We start from the raw sequence: 19,223 nt of genomic DNA on the forward strand, positions 1-19,223 counted from the left end.
CTTGGTAGTTGCTCGTCGCCCATGACTGAGTGATGGTTTATGGCGCCGCCCACACAGCGACGTCGCAAATTCAGTTCATCGGCTTTTTGTGCTTCGTGCTGCTTGCATAGCGCTTGTCCTGCCATCCCTCTAGCTATGATGAATGACACGACGCCTCGACCGTTCCGAACTCGCTATTTTCTTTCTTGGCTGTTGTGCCAGATACTTACTCACGTGTGGAGGAACACAGGACCGGGCAGCGAGCGCCTAGTAAAACGACTAATACGCAGACGGTGTTCAGTGCTAGAGAACATGCATGCTGAGTGGAGTGGCGCGATCAGATGGAGCAGCGACTGCATGGAGGCGCTAACGCAACTTTAGCCAGACAATAGGAGCTTCATATATTCTTTCGTATATACTCTGACGAATCAGCAAAGGCAAAAAGTGAGTGAGCGAGTAAAAGTTTATTAGAGATGGTGGCAGCTGGCGTGCATGTGGATAGGCCCTCAGCCTAGGGGTCCGGAGGCTTCTGCCGACTTTATGTCATTTATAAGAAGCGCTGCTTGGTCGTCGAGGTGTGCTCCGGTAAGCTTCACCTCCTCCCACAGCTCCAGGGCCTCATTACATTGCAAAGGGCAATTATGCTAAAGCTATAGCTGTGTGATATACCGAGCGACTGACGTTTCGGAATGGGTATAAATTGGTTTAGCGCAGGAAAAGATTTTGAACCTTTCTTGCTACGTTTTGTGCTGACTGTCGTTTTCATGTGCCAAGTAAGGCGACAGTGATAAAAAGGTAAGACCTTACATGAAGAATTTTCGTACACAGCAAGGCGAACACAGCAAGAGAACAGATTTCCCGGTATATATCTATGTAGCTGTCCATTTCAGAGCACAAGAATTACACCCGATACATCAATCGACCACAGATAAGCTTAAAGCTGCTCCTAATCCTTTCTTTTTTTCAGGCCAATACCGAAAACAGGAACGTGTTGAGCAGATGTAGCTAGACGGGACAGCAAAAATCGAGCTTAGTTTAGCATAATACGTATGCGAAATACAGATAAGGAAAACCTACAGAGTACCTTCGCAGCTGGTGCGTTGCGTTTTTAATACGTAGCCTCGCACCTAGCGTCACGCTTAGTGTCACGGCTAGGCTGAAATGTTTGGGCAGAGAACAGACGGACGAGAGCGGCACAAAGGAGACCGCAGAAAACTGTGTTCACTCAGAACTGGGGCGTTAAAAGCGGTACTGCTTGGTTCACTGAGCTAATCTACGACACGGGGTGTAATATATATCGCGATTTTCAGCACCTCTAATTAATATTTTTTTCATTACAGGCGGTGCTTCCTGTAACGCTAGCGCAAGTGAGGTGCACCGTGGAATGCGGGGACACCGGAGGGTGAAAAACAGCGCCAGTGCCTTTTTTTTTCTTCGCCGTCGCTAGGGACAGAGTGAGAGCGTAGGTGGGGAGAGGGGGGCCGTGAGAGGAAAATGGAAGAGTACTACGACACCCCTGGCAACCGTCAGCGTAGAGAAGTAGCTGGGGGTTTGGGGAAAGGGTGTTGGAGAGCGAGAGCAGACTAGGCCCCGCGAGGTGGCCGCCGGTGTGCCCGCGTTGTGCTCCCGCTGCAGTTTGGCCGCAGCAGTCGCAGAGCCAGTTGTATTCGCCCTCCCGTGCGTTTAGGAATGCCTGGCAGCAACGGCGCGCTTTGTGAGCGTGGTGACGACGTAGTGCCCGTGGCGTCGTAGTTGTTGGGTGGGAGTGGTGTGTCGGTCGGCAGGGATGCCGCGCAAGATCAACTTCAGCGTGGTCCAAGTGAGCGCCGAGGACGAGAACTTCCCCGCTTCCGAGCTGAACCTGCACGGACCAACTGTCAAGGGATGGCTCTCCAAGAAGTGAGCGCCCTCGTTTATACCCCCCGCGTTCCAACATTTTTCTTTTTCTATTTATTCCGGACAAACTTCTCGCCAGCGTTTGTACATTTTTTCTAACGCTCGTGAATAATTTGACACTTCGGGGGGCAAAGCCGAACTACTCCAAAAACACACTAAACTGAGTAAAACTGGCGGAATTGAAAAGAAGGCAGCAGGGAAGAGCACAATCCACAGTATAAGTGAAAGGCGGACAGCTCAGAAACTCATGTAGTTGTTGTTGGCGATTCTACGCCGACAGCAGCTCACTCACTTGTCCTGCGGACGTTAGTATGCACCGTTACGAAGCGGCTGTATTGGGCTTTGAGCGCGTAAACAAACCACACGTCGCAGGTGTTGGCGGCGTACGTTTACATATCGGGACTACGGACGTACATGACCGTTTGACATAACCGTGTTATCGGGCATCGCCCTCTTCTCCACAAAAGTTACCTTCAGTAGAACTGCGCATCCCCCGCACAGCGCAGCAATCTTCAACGTCATTGAAAATCAAAATCTGGAAGAATTGCGATGACTGAATGTCTATCTTGCCTCATGTTTGTTGGAACGAAGAAATAACGCTAGATGACAGCGAAGAAATGCACATGCGAGACACGTACAAAGCTGCTTGTAATGTGATCCTTTGTTTTCCTTCCTAACTGAAGATTACGTTACTGGATGGCATTCCGCGCTCGATTCTATCGCTTTTCATTCAGACAGTGAGTTTAAGGGTGGCACGCGTTGGCGTTTTTGTAAGGTTGTTTTGTAAACACATGCTTAGCTGGTCAGGAAGAATAGAGAAGGCGTGCTTTATTTCCGCCATGGCATGTGCGTCTTCGTCGTCGCGTGCCGTGCCGATGACGGCCACTGCGCGCACTCTGAACTAGAACTGCTCACATAGAGCGCACGCATTGAAATTCAAAGCTATAAAAACAGCCTTTAAGCCAACTCTGCGCATATTGATGGATTCGTAGAGCATAGAACCAGATGTGCAGATGTCAGGGGTTTGGTTTTCACTGGCGGCGTGGTTTTATCTTTTTTTTTCTGTAGTGTATGAATTCATATGCATTCATAATATTAGACGAAATTTGCTAACTATTCTCTTGGCTTCAGCCGTCGAGGTGGCTCAGTGGTTATGGTGTTCGGCTGCTGACCCGAAAGACGCGGGTTCGATCCCGACTGCGGCGGTTGCATTTCTATGGAGGCGAAATTCTAGACGTCCGTGTACTGTGCGATGTTAGTGCTGGTTAAAGAACCCCAGCTGGTCGAAATTATTTGGAGTTCTGTACTACGGCATCGTTCATAGCCAAAGTCGCTTTCTGACGTTAAACCCCATAAACCAAACCATAAAGGAACCATCTTCAAATATTGCGTTCCCAAGTATACTCACTTAAGGAGTTTCTCCTGTCCCTCATGTTCTTTTAAACTGCAACTGAGAATATTTTCTTCGCCTCCTTGATGTTCCTGGCTTCCTTTCTTTCTTTTTATTGAGAATTATTTAGGATAAAGCATGCGATTAAGAAATGTGTTGCAAGCGCCTGATGTTCTCCATCTCGCTTTGAGGCATACACATTTTGTGTTTGTGTAGAGTTTACGTGATGATCGAGCATGCGCTGGATGTTTCTAACAAAGTGCAGAGAGAGAGACAGAAGGCGAGATAACCCAATAGAAAAAAAAGCGGTATTTGCCGCGCATTTGTATGGAGTGGTGAGTGTTATATAGCGGGTGCCTGAGCAGTCAGGTGATAAACGCGCAAAATTAATTGCCATAATCACACTGTTCGATGGAACTAATCTGGTATGCTGTAGTTAAAACAGGGGCCAACCTCATATCAACGCAACATTTAACTTTATTAACGCTTTCCTGTCTCGGTTTATTGTTTCAGAGAATCATACCCGTAAACCGCTACTCTGAAGTTTCTATTTTTAATGAACTTTTGCGCTTACATGAAGCCCGTCATTTAACGAATTCCTATTTAAGCTAAGTTCTGCTCATCCCTCTTGACTCTTGCTATGTATTGTTCCTTTTAGCGTTCTCAGTACTCTGATTCTTTCTTGTTTGAGTATTTGCCAGGAACAGTTTCTTTGTTTCTCAATTTCTGTTGTGTGTTTGCAGTAGTGCACTGTTCCTGTCTTTATACAAAATTCTTCCTAGAATGTACGCACTGTCACCCCTGCACTCAAAATACTGACTTGTTTCGCGGCGGCAATGTCTTCGTTTATTCTTGGTTTTAGTTTCTGTGCCTGCACTTGTACGCCAGTATATTTTTGTGCTTCAGTTTCGCCCTTTCTGTAACAACCGCTGAGAGGCTAACAGTATGATATAAATAAAGAAATAAATAATAGAACGACACGGAACGAAAGGTGGACCGTTTTACATTGTGATGTTTAATAATTTATGAGGGAAAGCGATAACAACTGAGGATGTAGTCTCGTGGCCAGTGACATTTTTTTTTGTTCGTTCTTATTTATCAAAGAAACAAAAAAAGTAGAATGAAAAAGTTTTACAGGATCATATCCATAAATCGCTGCCGTGAAATTTTTTTTAATGTACTTTTGCGTTTACATAACTCAACAAACTTTTGCGCACTGACTGATGCCACAAGTTTGCCGTTGCTAAAAGCTTGCTGGTAGGTGTGTGTGAATAGCACTTTTTTCAGAAGGGGGTCGAATACGAATAGTGTTGCTTTTCTGCTGATTCGAGTACGAATAGTGTTACTAAAAACCGAAGTAGGTACGAATCGAGTAATAATAGAACCAGATGGAATAGGAATTGACCATTTTTACGTGTGTTAGCTACTCGTGCGAATATACGTACAAAACGAACAACCGTGCGAAACAGCGAAGCGGTTGTGACGGCGCTGCGATACAGCACTATAAATTATAGATTTAAATGTATAACTGCTTAAAGACACATCACTGATCTCCACTATGCGATACGCAAACGGAGTCAGTATATTAACTCCATGACTGCCATGTCATACGTATAGGAAAATTACCTTTGCTACAATGATGACGGCATCGAACAATCAAGCCCCGCACCTCAGCAGGTGAGAGGGGCGGGAATAGCGTCTAAGCCATGACTTGAGAGGTCGGGAATCAAAGCAGGTTTTGCTGAGCCTGTTCGAGCCCTGCTTTGACGCCCAAACTTGAAGCCAAGTGTGAGCATTATGAACGCTGGGGACTAGAATGAACTGAGTCACGGCGCCGAACCCTCCATCCCGTGCCTTATTCAGATTTCGTGCCACTAATTCGAAAAATGTTAGCAAACTTGAGAATATATTCGTTTCGGACAATTTTGATCATGCACTATTGATTCGTTCGACGACTCGAATTAGAGGAAATTTGATTTGATATTCGAAACGGAAGGATATTCGCGTACCCCCTGCTTGGTGACACAATTATTTTACACACAGAATAGTACATTCTTACTACCTGATTGTAATCTTTTCTTTGTTTGAGCTTAAACAGCAGTAAATATCATCTCCGATGTCTGTTCAGGTGTTGTGCAAGCAAAGAAATTTAAATGATTCACCCAGCGGTCTTATAAATGCACCAGAGTTTATGTTGAGCTGTGTAAAACAGTGCATACTGTAATTTCAGCTTCAAGAAACATCACCCAAAATTGTCTTGTGAAGTGAATTTTTTCAGTTTTTTTTCTTCTAGGCTGTTTTTTAGAGTGTCTATAATATTAGCTATGGATAAAAAGTCTGATATCTTTAAATGGAATCACGTCATTTGATTTCTCCTTGAAAAAGAGAGTTCTCAATACTTCGGTTTCAGGCAAGTAAGATATTTTTTTTTTTTGTACACAGTTCTCCCGTCCTCCCGTGTCCCGCAGTTTTCCTAACCGCCATTCGTTTCTCAAACAGGACTTTTGTGCTCTGAATATGCATGCGTTGCTCGCTGCTGTCTCCAAACCAATTTCTGCTCTTCACATCTTGGCCAAACTACGGCTTGGCCAGAATGAAAGAAGACTGCAAAGCCAACATGCTATTTTACACTACACCTTCCCTATGTTTAAATCACTAAGCCTCCAGACGGTCTTTGGCTACCGGCTCAGGTTTCTGGTAGCAGGCAACTCTAATTAGGTGATACGATGCCATTGCGTTCTTCTGAACCTGCCTTCTTCGTCCGTTTCCCCTAGGTATTCAACGTATCCCCAAGAGATCGTCATTCAGCTGGAGACAAAATGCCGAATTTGTCGCATCCAGATTCTTTCCCACCAATACTGCATAGGTGAGTGCCGTCGCTTGCAGTAATGGGTGGGTTAAAAGTTGAAGTTCTTTGCACGCTTTAAAAACAACGTGAATTTTCTGGTGACCAGGAATTTTTTTTTCTTACTGCTCCTGCTGTTATTGCTTGTTTTTCAAATTAACTATCCCAGCAGCACAGCTAGACTGCCTAATCATGGCAATGTGTTGGCAAAGGCCGGTATTAACAGAGTGAAACTATTAATTTCTAATATGGGGTCAATTATCTGTGCTACACGGGGTCGTTAATTCTTGAGGTATCAGTGTTGTCGAGCACTAATGAAGAAAATTCGCCTGAGATTGATCCCACGGGAGCTCGTTTGACTTGAGAGGGCTAGGCCACGTCCGAAAACAAAGAAAAACACCGACCAGTCGAGCCTGTTGCCACCAAACGTCGTTTGTTTGTTCTTAAGTTATGTTTTGCTTATGTTTTTTCTTAACCGTCGGCGGCATGCAGCAGAGTTACCACATTGCCCCCTAGAGGCGCGATTAGATTTCCCTGGTTCGATTGTAATCGCTCGCGACACTTTTTAAAGCGTTCGATGTCGTTGTCGATGTTTTAAGCACCCTTTCTCGCAAGTTCGCCGTCACCTATAAACTAAGCATAGCCGAAAGTGCCCAGAAATCCGATGCTCACTGACCACCGAGCGCCCCTATACTGCTCTCGCCGCCGCTGAGTTCAGTTCTTTGAGGACACATGCTCGCCCGAATGAACAAGTTTGTTTTTCTTGGCGTTGCGTTATTCTCTGAGTGCTGTCACTGCTGCATGGTGGTATAGGGAGGTGTGTTCAGAAAGTGATCAGAAGTAAATTCACAGGCCTTTTCCTAAGGCCTTTTCTTGGATTCAGACGCGGTGCGGATAATGCGACTGCTTTTAGTCACGTCTATATTGAATCTCAAGGTTTCGATGTTCTTTAATGTGGCATCCTGTTAGAAAATCTCGTTACAATAAAAGCGCATGTTTGTTTAGTGCTGCGGTATGCGAAAAACGTGTGCGCGAAAATCAATAGCAGCGCATCGGATCGTTCGGTAAATGAGCCTGGTTCCACGATTAGAGTGATAGCCCTCGGTGAAAACTAGATGCTTGCGTACGAATGAGGGACTAATAGGTGAATTACTGCTATAGATACCACACTATCTTATCACCTCTTTTTGAAGAAGACTGCCGCGAGAAGTTTGAAAATGAAAAATGTTAGTTTTATTTTGACTGCCAAGAAGTCCACCGCGGAAAATGCAGTGTTGGGCTGCATATAAAAGGTTTTGCTAGGAAGTTCTTAATCACTTAACCAAAAGAGTTGTGCGTGTGTGAAGATAGAAAGTTCGGTGTGCAAGCTATGGATGATTCATAAGGATAATGCACTGCCTCGCATTGCACTCGCTGTCAGAAGGTTTGCTTGAAAAATGAGTTATAATCGTTTCGTATCTACGATAAATCCCAGACTAGGTTACATGAGCTATTCTGTTTTTCTTTTGCAAGCTCAGGAGGCATTTTAAAGGGCTCCAGTGTGCCCGAGCGGCTTGTGTCCAAAAGGCATGACGTATACATATGCTCTGCAAACGTCACAGTTGATTTCCTGTGAGGCTAGTAAGAATGGAGGAAAGACTTGATGCTTTGTGACCGTTCTCATGAGCCCGGCTTGAAGGGAGATAAGAATAACTGGTGAATTCTTGTCAACGGAAAAGTTCTATGTAAAATTTTCTTTACCTTCGGGCACACGTTAAAAGCCAGCGAGTCTGCGACACTGCCCAATATTTACTCTCATTGCCAGTTCACCGATTTTTTTCCCCTTAAAAAATGCAACCTTTGGTTCCCAAACCCACATTATGGCTTTTGTGTAAACTTCCGAAATGAACGTCGCTCGAATGACGTAATGGCGCAGTTGTAGTGACAACTCACCTTGCGGACACCGCCGATTGATGCCTAGGTTTGTCGATAGTTCAATATCGCAGCTATCATTTAGGGCATTTTTAAATGTACCACTGTAGCAGTAGAATGATCTGTTCTATCGGCAACAAATGAAGCGGGGACGGAATACTGAAGTGTCAACACATAAACAAAAATGCTCCTCAAGAAGAAAATTAAACCGGGTTGATTACCACTTCTAGAGGACAGTCTTCGCACCTCATAAGTGAAATTAACCTGCGCGAGTGTTGAGCTTCCACCGGCTAAGATCTTCTCATCTTGCTGTTCGTGTTTCAGTTATTGCTGATAGCATTTACCATATCTGTATTCGAACTGCTTGTCTTCTGCTCTATCATTCTTCAAGTCACCGTGCAAGAAAATAATGCGCTAAAAATTTTCATAGTGAACTTCAAGGTAGAATGAACGCCGGCATGTGTCGGCATCATACATGGGTTCTATTTTTTTTCCCTTTAGGTGCTTGAAGTATATAACAGCTGTATCTTGCGGGTACTCACCTATGGGGCAGAAACATGGAGGATACCGACAAGTTTTCAGCTTAAGGACAACGCAGCGCACTATGGAAAGCAAAGTGATAGGTGTAACGTTAAGAGACAGGAAGAGGGCGGGATTGGTCAGGGAACAAACGCGGGTTAATGACATCCTAGTTGAAATCAAGAGGAAAAAGTGGGCTTGGGCAGGGCATGTAATGCGAAGGCAAGATAACCGATGGTCATCGAGGGTAACGGAGTGGATTCCAAGAGAAGGCAAGCGTAGCAGGGGGCGGCAGAAAGTTAGTTGGGCGGATGAGATTAAGAAGTTTGCGGGGATACGGTGGCCACAGCTGGCGAAGGACAGGGTTAATTGGAGAGACATGGGAGAGGCCTTTGCCCGCAGTGGGCGTAGTCGGGCTGTTGATGCTGTCTTAAAATGCAGGTAAGACTTGTAGATTTAATAAGGACATTCTTACTCATTTTTACGGACAATCTTAGAGTCAGTGAGTGATTTTGACACGCTGGCGAACTGCCGCTATTTCATTCCTTTAGTTCTCAACTTAACTCTTTTCATCGGCAGTTGAGTTTTTAACCGAACAAAAAAAAAACGATTGTTATGCATCGCGGTGCAGGCAGTCGCGTAATATTTTTCATTCCTTTCGTTCGCCCCAACATACTCTTTGTCTAGAATACGCGTAGACGGTCGCGGCTGTACCCTAACCTGCAGCGCTTGTTTGGGGGGTTCCTTATTTACAGCCACCACAATCGACATCTACGTGGGCAACGTCCCCAAAGGGCTCGACGTGGCCCTCCACAACGCCCGCTGGACTCATTTAGGGTGAGTGCACCGTGCGTCACGCTCCAACACGCCCCCTCTCTTTCCCTCACCACCCTCTCCCCTCCTCCCGAGCGTTCGAAGCGAGCGGACAGCGCGCGTTCCTTGGCGCCGCTACTGTCTAAGCTACCGGGCGACTGGCCGCGCGGCTAACGTCCGGCTACAAACGTGCTGTCGGCGCACGTGATTCATTACTTACGGCTCGGCGCGGGTGCTTAACCACGATGCACGCTTTCCACCCTTTTCTTTTGCGACTCGCTTTAGGGAGCACACGACGAAGCTCGCGGGCTTTTATCCGGCCCGGCTTATTACACCGCCCCGGGCAAAACCGCGGCTTTGCGCATGCTTTGGTCGTGAATAGTGGATGCGCTTTTGTGTGTCCGCGTCAGCAACGATGCTCGAGAGCAAGTAGTGTGGTTATGTAAGCGGTTGGCTGGTTTTTGGTCGAGGCGAGCAAATTTCTCTCTGATCATAGCGATAGCTTGCAGTGCGCGACTTCCGTGTAATGTTGATTATCCGCAAGCGCGTTCATCGACTACAAAAGAGAACGTCGTGAGAGGAACAAAGCGTTTTATGTTCTATGTTTTATGAATTGTCTCGCTTCAAAGGCTTGCTGCTCGTAAAAGGTTCTTGTATCAGCACGCCCACGAAGCCTGTGACGACGCAAGTGCTTCAAAGCATGCGCTTTAAACGAACCCTAAACGTCCTTACATCAAAGCTACTGCTTATTGTCTTCGAAGCTTTTCTTCTACTCCTCCTGGCATTGCTAGCGTGCTGGAAGCAGCAGGTGACAGCGCGCTACAGCACTTGCAATGCTTCAGATATCCTGATTCTCAAATGCATTCATGTTGCGCCTGTTTGGTCTTCAATGACAGCGGCAGCTGTTTTCTCTGAGATTTCGGTGTAGCTCGATGCTGACGCAACCGCGAAGGAGTGGGAGGAGAAACGTTTGCGGTGAGGAAAGGGGGCAAGAGGCGGGGGTGGGGGGGGGGGGGGGGGGAGGCGGTGCCCATAGCGACGCGACCCACCTTCATCTTTCTGCTTGCCACTGCCGAGCGTACCGTTGATGTGATGACGTGACTCTCTATACAAATAATAAACCGCTTCACAAATAACCCCCTTGAGTGACTGCTTCAGACGCCATGGAGATACCGGGCCAGGGGACACACAAGCTCTGCGGCGTGCACAGGACCGTGAACAGCAGCGCAGTGTCCGCGAATACTTAGCTCGTAGCGCAGCCGATGCCATATGAGAATGCCAAGAGAGGGAGAGAGAGAATAGCATTTCTTGAAGAAAATAAAGTAAGAAAGTGGCGGAGAGTTCCTCGGTAGGAGGCTCTGCTAGTCCAGAAGTCCTCTGGACGCAGCCTACGAAAGGGTCAGGAAAACCAAGGTGATCTCCTCCTCTCTCCTGGGCGGCCTCCTACCAGGAGGGTAGTGATAGGGGAAGGATTGGCAGGACTCTGCCCTGAGTGCTGGGCTCGCCAATACGTAGTAATACAGATCTGCTTCCGGATGGTAGCATTGGCTACATTCTGCTGAGGATGTGGGGAGAGTACGAAGACAAGATGCAAATGTACACGCCGCACACATCGAGACAAAACCACGCAGACGCGGAAACCCAGCAGTGCAGTCAGCCGAAGCACAGGTAAAACGGAGTCAAAGGCGAGACTGAACAGTGTGTGCTGCGGCAACTGAGGCGCAACGACGCAGGGAGACGCAACAACTTATATGGATATTACTCCAGACGTCTCGCAATAAATAAGGCGACTGAGAGTAAGAGTTAAAAGTTTGCTCAATATTAAACAGTATGTGCTGCAGCAAGTGAGACGCAACGATGCAGGGAGACGCAGCAACTGATATGGATATTACTCTACACGTCTCGCAATAAATAAGGAGACTGACAGTAGGAGTTAAAAGTTTGCCCAATATTAGTTAACCAGTCGTCTTAGCTGCATTCTGATGCGCTACGCCGTTGACAATGCTATGCCGAAAAAAGGGGTTTTATAAACCCAATAAAGACTATTTTTAAAAATTGCTTAGGTGAAACATCCGGTATAGTTGCTCTGTCTACTGTCTCTGTAATTCTTGTTACAGGTGGTAACCGTCCTGTGAGTGTTTTCGTTTTTGCTACGTAATTAACAGCATTACAAAGAAAGTTCATAAGAGCGCTACTCGCCACATTGCCTTCTTCAATACTTTAATAAAGGATAACAATAAACCGAGCGATCGCAGCTGCACACGTTTAGATTGCAATCAGATCTAACCTGTATACCTCGTTGTTCATGCATTTTGAATCTCTTTAACAATGGGAGGACTTGATATTGTCGCGTCGTGTGGCGACGTGGTTGAATGGAGAAGAGGTGACAGACGTGCGAGGAGCATTCGCTTGATCTCGTACGGTCCTGCTCCCAAGCATACCTTGCTTTGCACTTGCAAATAAACCAATTACATTCGTAGCATTATCATTTTTGAGCACGATCAAATGCTGTTAAAATTTTTAGCCTTTATCTTTACTTGGTACGCCCTGCACTTATGGAATATACACATGTAACGTTCCTGTTCATGAAAGAACAATTTGAAGGCATAGCTAGCGTTGACAGCTCTCCTGTGCTCTCGTTTCGATAGAAGGGAGACGCAGTTAATGAAAGCCCAAGTGAGGTGCTTACTGAGTGAGGTGCTTTGCAAACACTGCACTAATGTCCAGACCTCAGTACAACCCATAACCCTGCCCCGGGGTAAAGGGCGCTCGCGGGCTGCACGGCCAACCATGGATGAGGAATGCGCGGTGCTCATCTTGATGAACGAACTCCGTTCGGGCCACAATTCAAGCAAACGTACAATGTGAGCCCGTTCGCCACCCGTGCTTATGAGCTCCTGGCAAAGGTCAGTGCCTCTTTCTGCTGCTCGGATCGTTGCTGCTTCGTTCGTTTGCCGCTCGCGACCTCGCGTTGAAGCAACGCTGTAACACGTGACTGGGAGTGGCCCAATGAGGTCACGAGGCCGAAGAGGGAAGAACGGAAGGGAGGATGATTGACAGGTGTCTCAGAAAAAAGCTCTCCTTGGAGAACAAGGTATCAGCAGCTGCCGCTCCTATTCCACTAGCAGAGACCTCATGGAAGGTGCCAGATGAAAAAAAAAAAAAAAAACTGTAGCTTAGGGCACGCGCTCGACTCGCAAGGAGCACTATCCCTACACATTACAGGGATAGCATTCCCTCGAAGCCTGGTGCTTACCTCTTGGATAGATATCTATGCTATGCCACCGCCGGCGCACTCCTTACTTTTCTGCTGTCCACGCATGGCGCGTTCTACACAGCGTAGAACATAATCCTTATCGCAGAATAATTGCCTCTGATACTTTTTTACAGTCATTTAAGCTGCTCTTTGTATTTCGTTGAGAAGAGGCATAGATAGATGGATAGGTTTAAATGAAGATTAATTCCGGCTGCTGGCTGAGGCAACTATCCTTACACAGTACAGTCCGCGCTTTGCAGGAACAAATATGGTATGTGGGATATAAAGGGACACTGAAGACGAACTGAAGTCAGCCTGCATCGATAGATTACCATGTTCTATAGAACAACTATAGAACTAGTCCCGTTTCTCATTATAAGGAATAACGGGGCTAGTTTAATTTAAACGAAACTTTTACAAGCTAGAAGAGGCGAAAAAAAAAATAAAATTCGGGACAGGCATTGACGCCATTGGCAGTTTTCGCCACGAAACAAAGATGATGCCCAGAAAGTTTGGGAGTCACCGGAATAGATGCTCCACTTAGTATTGTTAGGGGAAGGGGCCAGTAGGGCCCTACCACGACCACCTCTCTGTACTGTAAATATCTAATTGATGATAAATGTTTTTCACCATCACCGCCGATCCCTGAGGCTATAGGCTTCACCTCCGTTTACTTGTAAAGTGTGATCACGGAGTCCTCCTCAGTTCTGTCGTCGCAAATTGGAATCGAATGACGAGAAAGAAATGTTCCATTTTTAAATGTAATTTTCTCTGCAATAAATGGAATTTGCTTCCGAGCAAACATCAACGTACCCACAAGGAGTCGAGCAATCGACTTTTTCTGAGAACAAAAGTTAGATGCAGTTGTCTTCGCGTCCCTTTAAAGGAGTGTAGACACCTAATATTTGTGGCTTGTTTTCTCCTCTAAAATTATGCGGAATACACTACTATGCATAAATATCTAGGTGGCATTCGCCTACGACAGCTGTATAATTTGTTATCGAATATTTCTGTTATGCTGTTCTGGTTTTTGTTTAAACAGCCGAACTGTGGCTGTGACGTCAAAATGTGGTTATATATCACGTGAGGCACGGAAAAACTGTGATATAAACGCTGCTTCATCGTTTTAATTCACTGCAGTGCTGATGCCAGCCTTCCCCAAGAGCCGGAATGACAACGAATATATACTGAAATTTTTCTATGTCTCACGTGACCTATAACCACACTTTGATGTCACAGCCATAGTTCGGCTATTGAAACCGGAACAGCACGGGAAACAAATTCGATTATAAGTTACTTATAATAATGCCTGTATTATAATTCATGTAAAATAATGCCTAACGCATCATTGTAAAGAAGAAAACACGCACCCAAAGGTTAGGTGTCATTACTTCTTTAATGTTCCAACGTTGCAAAAGGGTTGCCAGAGGCGCCGAAGAAGAGGACTTCCGATTAATCTTTACCATGCGGAGCTCTTCAAAGTGCAGTGACACCGCGCAGCCTACGTGAATTTTTGCATTCCGTTTCCATCGAAATGCGGCCGTTGCGGCCAGGATTTGATCCCAGGGCCTCGTCCATTTGAAGCAGCGGACAGGTGTTGCTTATTCTTAGTGCAGATGCTATTGCATATTAGTCGCTATGTGTAGTGCTGGTGTGTGTGAGACCGTCTAAGTTTTGAGTTCTGCAGTGTCATTTAGAACCACCGAATTTACAGCAGGCGCCAATATTCAGGGCACACATTTCACGGTTGTTCACCTTAAAAACACCTAGTGGCCCCGTCCGGGTTGCGGTGGTGGCAGTCCTGCTTGTTTTATCCTTTTCTTTTTGGTTAGTTGGATGGAGCATTGAGGAGAGAGAGGCGAGAGGGGTGTTCGGGAAGCAGTGAGGGCGGAAACGTGAGGGGCATGTTTCCAGTTTAGCTGAAAGTGAAGTAGCGTAAGACTTCCCAGCAAAGCTAGCTAGGTACGCTGTCTCAAGCATTCTAAATATGCAAAAAGGCATATAAATGCTTAGTATGAGGAATAGACAGTGTAGTAAAAAAAAAGAGAAAAGTCACTCTGAAGGATGACATATCGATCTACCGAGGAACATGGGTTCCTATGTACCGCTAAATCTAAGGTGACAACACACAAAATTTTCTATTGTCAGCAGGAAAATGTGTGGAAAATGCAGCACTCGGCAAGGACTATATGCGTTTTTTTTTCTTTTTTATTCGAACATTATCCATAAGATATGATGGGGACTATATGTCTACTGACAACATCGCGCTTTCTCACCAGCGTTGCGGCTAAAGAGCGAAGTGGAATCGTACGCATAATATGGCCTGGGCGTATCTACCTATGTCAACGCGCAATCCTTTCTTTTAGACTTTTAATCAGCGTACACGGGCTGAAGCGAACGTTGGCACAGGGCACAGAAAAAAATTAATTTTTTGGTCTTACTCTGCCCAGCAAGAGTAATGGAGTTCCCCCCAGCAGGGCACTTCCTGTTGCAAACGCAGCGGTGACGTCGTCGTGCTTCCGGTATCAGGCTGGAGCGCGCCGAACGCGGTAACTCATTCACGATGAGGTGGTCCTCCGTGGGTCCGCGGCTGGCAGCCAGGGTCGTTGACCTCCGCTGCTCCCTCGGCCGAGGGAAAGCGGGAAGGCAAGGGAGGAAAGGGAAGCGGAAGAGACGGGGGATGGAGAGAGGGGATAGCCTAACCGTGATTTGCCAGCGTTCGCGTTACGTGACCCTGCTGCTCTCGCCGGCCTGGACGTGATTCTTACTTTTATTACTTTTACCCCAGCCGTCGCTGGGTGCTTGCGCTTGGATTTTGGGCTCCAGCAAAGCGTACACATTTCTTTCCCCCCATTTTTTTTCTTTCTTTCCCTCGTGCGGTTTTAGCTTTGTTCTTTGCAGTGGCTCCCACAGAGGTGGCTGACCTTTGCCTCCCGAGCTGGCTATGACGCCTGCTCCAGACATTGTAGAAATTGTCTGCGCGAAAGGGTGTTCTTGATGAGCCTTTCCGCCTACTGGAAAACTGTGACGCTTGACGCATGGCTCTGTCTGCGATGCTGTGTTGGAGAGCGACCTATTTGCCTGCGAATTATCGAACTAGCCAAGATGAAACAAAGTTGGAGACTGCTTGGTTTTCAGGATCCATTGCTCACTATGGCGGGGTGCCGCTACAGGCTTCGTACTTTCGGCGGCAAGCGCTGTATTCGTATCTTTGGAACAATGTAAGGCACAGCCTCAGTATGATTTTGTTCTGACTGCTGGCCGGAATTTTCTCCGTGCATTCGAAGAATTCTGAGCTGGATAGACGTCTTGAGGATGATTCGTGGCACCAGACGTGTGCCTATAGGCCAGACGCTGGGCCTATGTATAGGATTCCCTCGGTGTACCTTAACGGGTGCAACGTTTCTTATCGCCGATAGCGTTTTTGACATCTTTCTCAGGTCATTTTTCCTCGGCATCTCCTGGAATGTTTGCGAGCGCAAGTACCGCAGGTCGTATACTGAAAAATATCCACCCACCGATCTTTCCACGCATCATGGCGCATTCAGAGACAACCTCTGTCTCCCTCACGGTGTCTACTCCAGTCATACGTGCGCTGGTGCAAACATCGGGAAGGCTGACTTCTTATCGATCGCAAAACCTATCGATCTGTGCCTATAACATTGTTGTGTATAGGTGAGAAGTATGCACGTATTAACGTTAGGCACTGATGCCTCGGTCTCGCAGATCAGTTTCTCAGTTGATGTTGCGGTCCTAGTAAGACAGGGTTCGATCGATCCAGGGTTGTCTTCCACGATGACCGAACTCACACAGGCAGTGCAGTAGAACCCTGATATATCGAGCTCGAAGGGGATCGCGAAATAGTTCTACATATCGGTAGTTAGATATACAAAAAAAGCAATAGATAAACTTTTGACAACTTAGAAGCGAGGGTACATTGAACCTTCGTTGTATGACGGGCTTCTTAACGCGACCTGTCGCCCGCCAATGTGCTGGCACCGCACCGTTCCCTGGAAGTTGCTAGGCTTAACCTGCTTGGTTAGGCCTAACAACTTCCGTTTCTTTGGAACTGACCACTGCCTATCATAAGATGTCTAACAATGTTACCAGTACGCTAAAAATAAAATAGTCTCATTAAAATTAAGATGCATTTAGCTCTCGCAACGCCTTCGGCAGCGAAGCACGCCAGACGAGGGCCGCCGCTAGGCTTTAGTTAGGGTGGCTTCACCGCGTGTGGCGTGGAAAAGGAGTACATAGATGTGGCGTGGAAAAGGAGTACATAGATGTGGCGTGGAAAAGGAGAACAAGAGGTTGAAGGCCACCCTCAAGCACACCCTACGTTCACCTCGTCACGCGGTTTCACAGCACTAGCGCGACCAGCAGATGCTCAAAGCCAGGAAGCCGAGTCATCTCCGAGCGTGAAAGTGATTATACAGCGCCGTTAGAAGCGCCGCTTGTAGGGGTTAGGCGCGTAGTTCGATATATCGAACGACCGGCGAAATTGCAGTTCGATATAGAATGCGACCTTCGTATACTTTTACATAGAATTTTCAAGGGGATAACGTGTGGGTCGGATATGGCCAATAATTCGAAATATCCGGGTTTGATACATCGGGGCTCGACTGTAATCGGCGCTTCTAATTTTTGCCTTGCGGGCTCTTGTGTGCTTGAAAAAGGCCTTGCAAGCAAATGGTTTCGGAAATTTTCGGGGTCTCGGGGTTTCGGAGGCCTGTCCTCGCAGCCTTCGTAGGCGATACGGCTAGGACACCACGACCATGTATACGGATGTGGCTTCGTGTGCACAGCCCCATAGATATGTCTGCGCTGCTCTCAATCGCGCCAACATCCCCTATCTTGGAGGTCGTATACATAAGCAACTTTCCCTGGTAAACTCCTACCACCTAAGATGCATCCAAACACTCACTTTTCCCCATCTCCACCACCTACACCGCATTCACTCAAAATTATACGCTCATGCATGTTCCTGGTGTGGTGGTGTTCCCACATTCACACACATTACATGGGCACGCACAGCTAAATCCAACCACTTCCGCCCAACTCGGCGCTGGAGCACTGGTAGGTGACGATGGCCAACGGCACCCTGGGAGACCAGGAAGCGCTAGTGGCCGTCTCCAAAGCGTCGGCTGAAGCTACTGGAGTCCTGAACTGAGAACCTCACCCACAACCCGTTCCGATCTCCCTTTTTTTGGCTGTAAAAGCTTAATCTCTCTCTCCCTTTCCTACTTCCACCCGCGAACCCTCCTCTCTGTCCGCTCCCCTGCTCCTCTCCACTTGTAGGGAGAGGAAGGAGACGTTGGATCACGCGAACTTACAGATACGACTCACGAGTGAATGACTTCCATGTTATTGCTATGACCTCGAGTAAAGCTTAAAATTGCAAGCCATGTCACGTGGCGCTGATGCCATTGAATAGGGATTAATTGATTCTTTTTTTATATCCCTAAATATTTGGATATCTTTTGATAGCACATTTACGTCACTCAGAGTTATTTCCTGCCTTGCAGGGAAGTCTCCCTGGCGGACAACCTGCATTCGGAGTACAAGTCACGGGAGCTGAAGTCGGTGCTGGTGGATGCCATTGGGGATTTTGTCAAGTTTTTGATTCACGCGAATCACGTAAACAAGTACAACGTCTATAACCAGGTGCGTGCCCCGTTTACGCCCGCTTTTGATTGCCGTTGCAGTGTAGCAGAGGCTAGGTAGATAAGGGAAGGAGACGGGCCTTTGTCCCCGCGCCGTGCGGAGTGGGTTTTTCGGGCTAGGGGTGCGGAGGGATGAATGGGAGGAGTTTACTCCGTTTTTGCTCCCTTCTGTTTAGAGTGTAGGGTAGCTGAGGCGACTGAGGCAGCCCACTCCCCACGGCGCGGGGACAAAGGCCCGTCTCCTTCCCTTATCTGTCTAGCCTCTGCTGCAGTGCCACAGAAACTTGACCGCGAGTGCAGCTTGTGCACGGTTACATTATGATGAAACTAAGTGTTGCGCTTGCTCGACTTTGCGTGATGTGTGCGCAGAGCGCTTACCTTCCCGAAATAAGACGGGTGTTCACTCTACTCTGCGGTTGCTTTCAGGTCGGAATCGTGGCCTTGAATGTCATCGGGGACGACGTGCAAGGCCTGGACGGCTCTGAAGAAGACGAGGTGAGCGAGGCAGGTGTAAATCTGGGAGGATTCCAGGTGACGACTAACGATGAATTTAACTGCGTCGACAACCACGTTTAACTATACGTGGGCTCCGACAGGAGCTGCCTTGGAGAGAAGACGGGAAGATGAGATTCTTGATAATACGAAACGAAATGAACAGGCGTAGAGGGGGAGCCTCGGACCGGTAGCCAATATTTCGACGAAATAACTTGTCTTCGCCTTCCTCTCAGGAAGATAAAGACAAATCCTATTGTCTGAATTACGGAGGGCACTTAAGACTACTTACGTACTTTGAATGCGAGATCATTGTTTCTATATTTATATTTTTATTTTTTTTTCTCTTTCTAATGCCAACCTACTTATTAGCACATAGTCGTAAGATGGCGCATATACAAGGTTTACCTTTGTTCGCTAAGAAGCGACGCGGTTTTCTGGCTTATGAATTGCGTGCTC

The 19,223-nt window shown here is 47.0% G+C and overlaps 1 protein-coding gene across 1 annotated transcript in view; it reads left to right on the forward strand.

The window, feature by feature from the left end:
• Positions 1-1,571: 1,571 nt before the first annotated feature.
• Positions 1,572-19,223, forward strand: part of LOC149364627 (centrosomal protein of 104 kDa) — a 49,567-nt gene continuing 31,915 nt past the window's right edge. Inside the window, exons 1-5 of the mRNA XM_089574592.1 lie at positions 1,572-1,878; positions 6,040-6,131; positions 9,296-9,377; positions 18,135-18,273; positions 18,699-18,767. Coding sequence (XP_089430718.1) covers positions 1,766-1,878; positions 6,040-6,131; positions 9,296-9,377; positions 18,135-18,273; positions 18,699-18,767 — 495 coding nt within the window. The 5' untranslated portion in view covers positions 1,572-1,765. The remainder of the gene's footprint in view (positions 1,879-6,039; positions 6,132-9,295; positions 9,378-18,134; positions 18,274-18,698; positions 18,768-19,223) is intronic.

The sequence above is a fragment of the Amblyomma mixtum genome, chromosome 2 (genome assembly GCF_055824585.1).
Source record: "Amblyomma mixtum isolate Tamu chromosome 2, ASM5582458v1, whole genome shotgun sequence".
NCBI classification, from domain to species: domain Eukaryota; kingdom Metazoa; phylum Arthropoda; class Arachnida; order Ixodida; family Ixodidae; genus Amblyomma; species Amblyomma mixtum.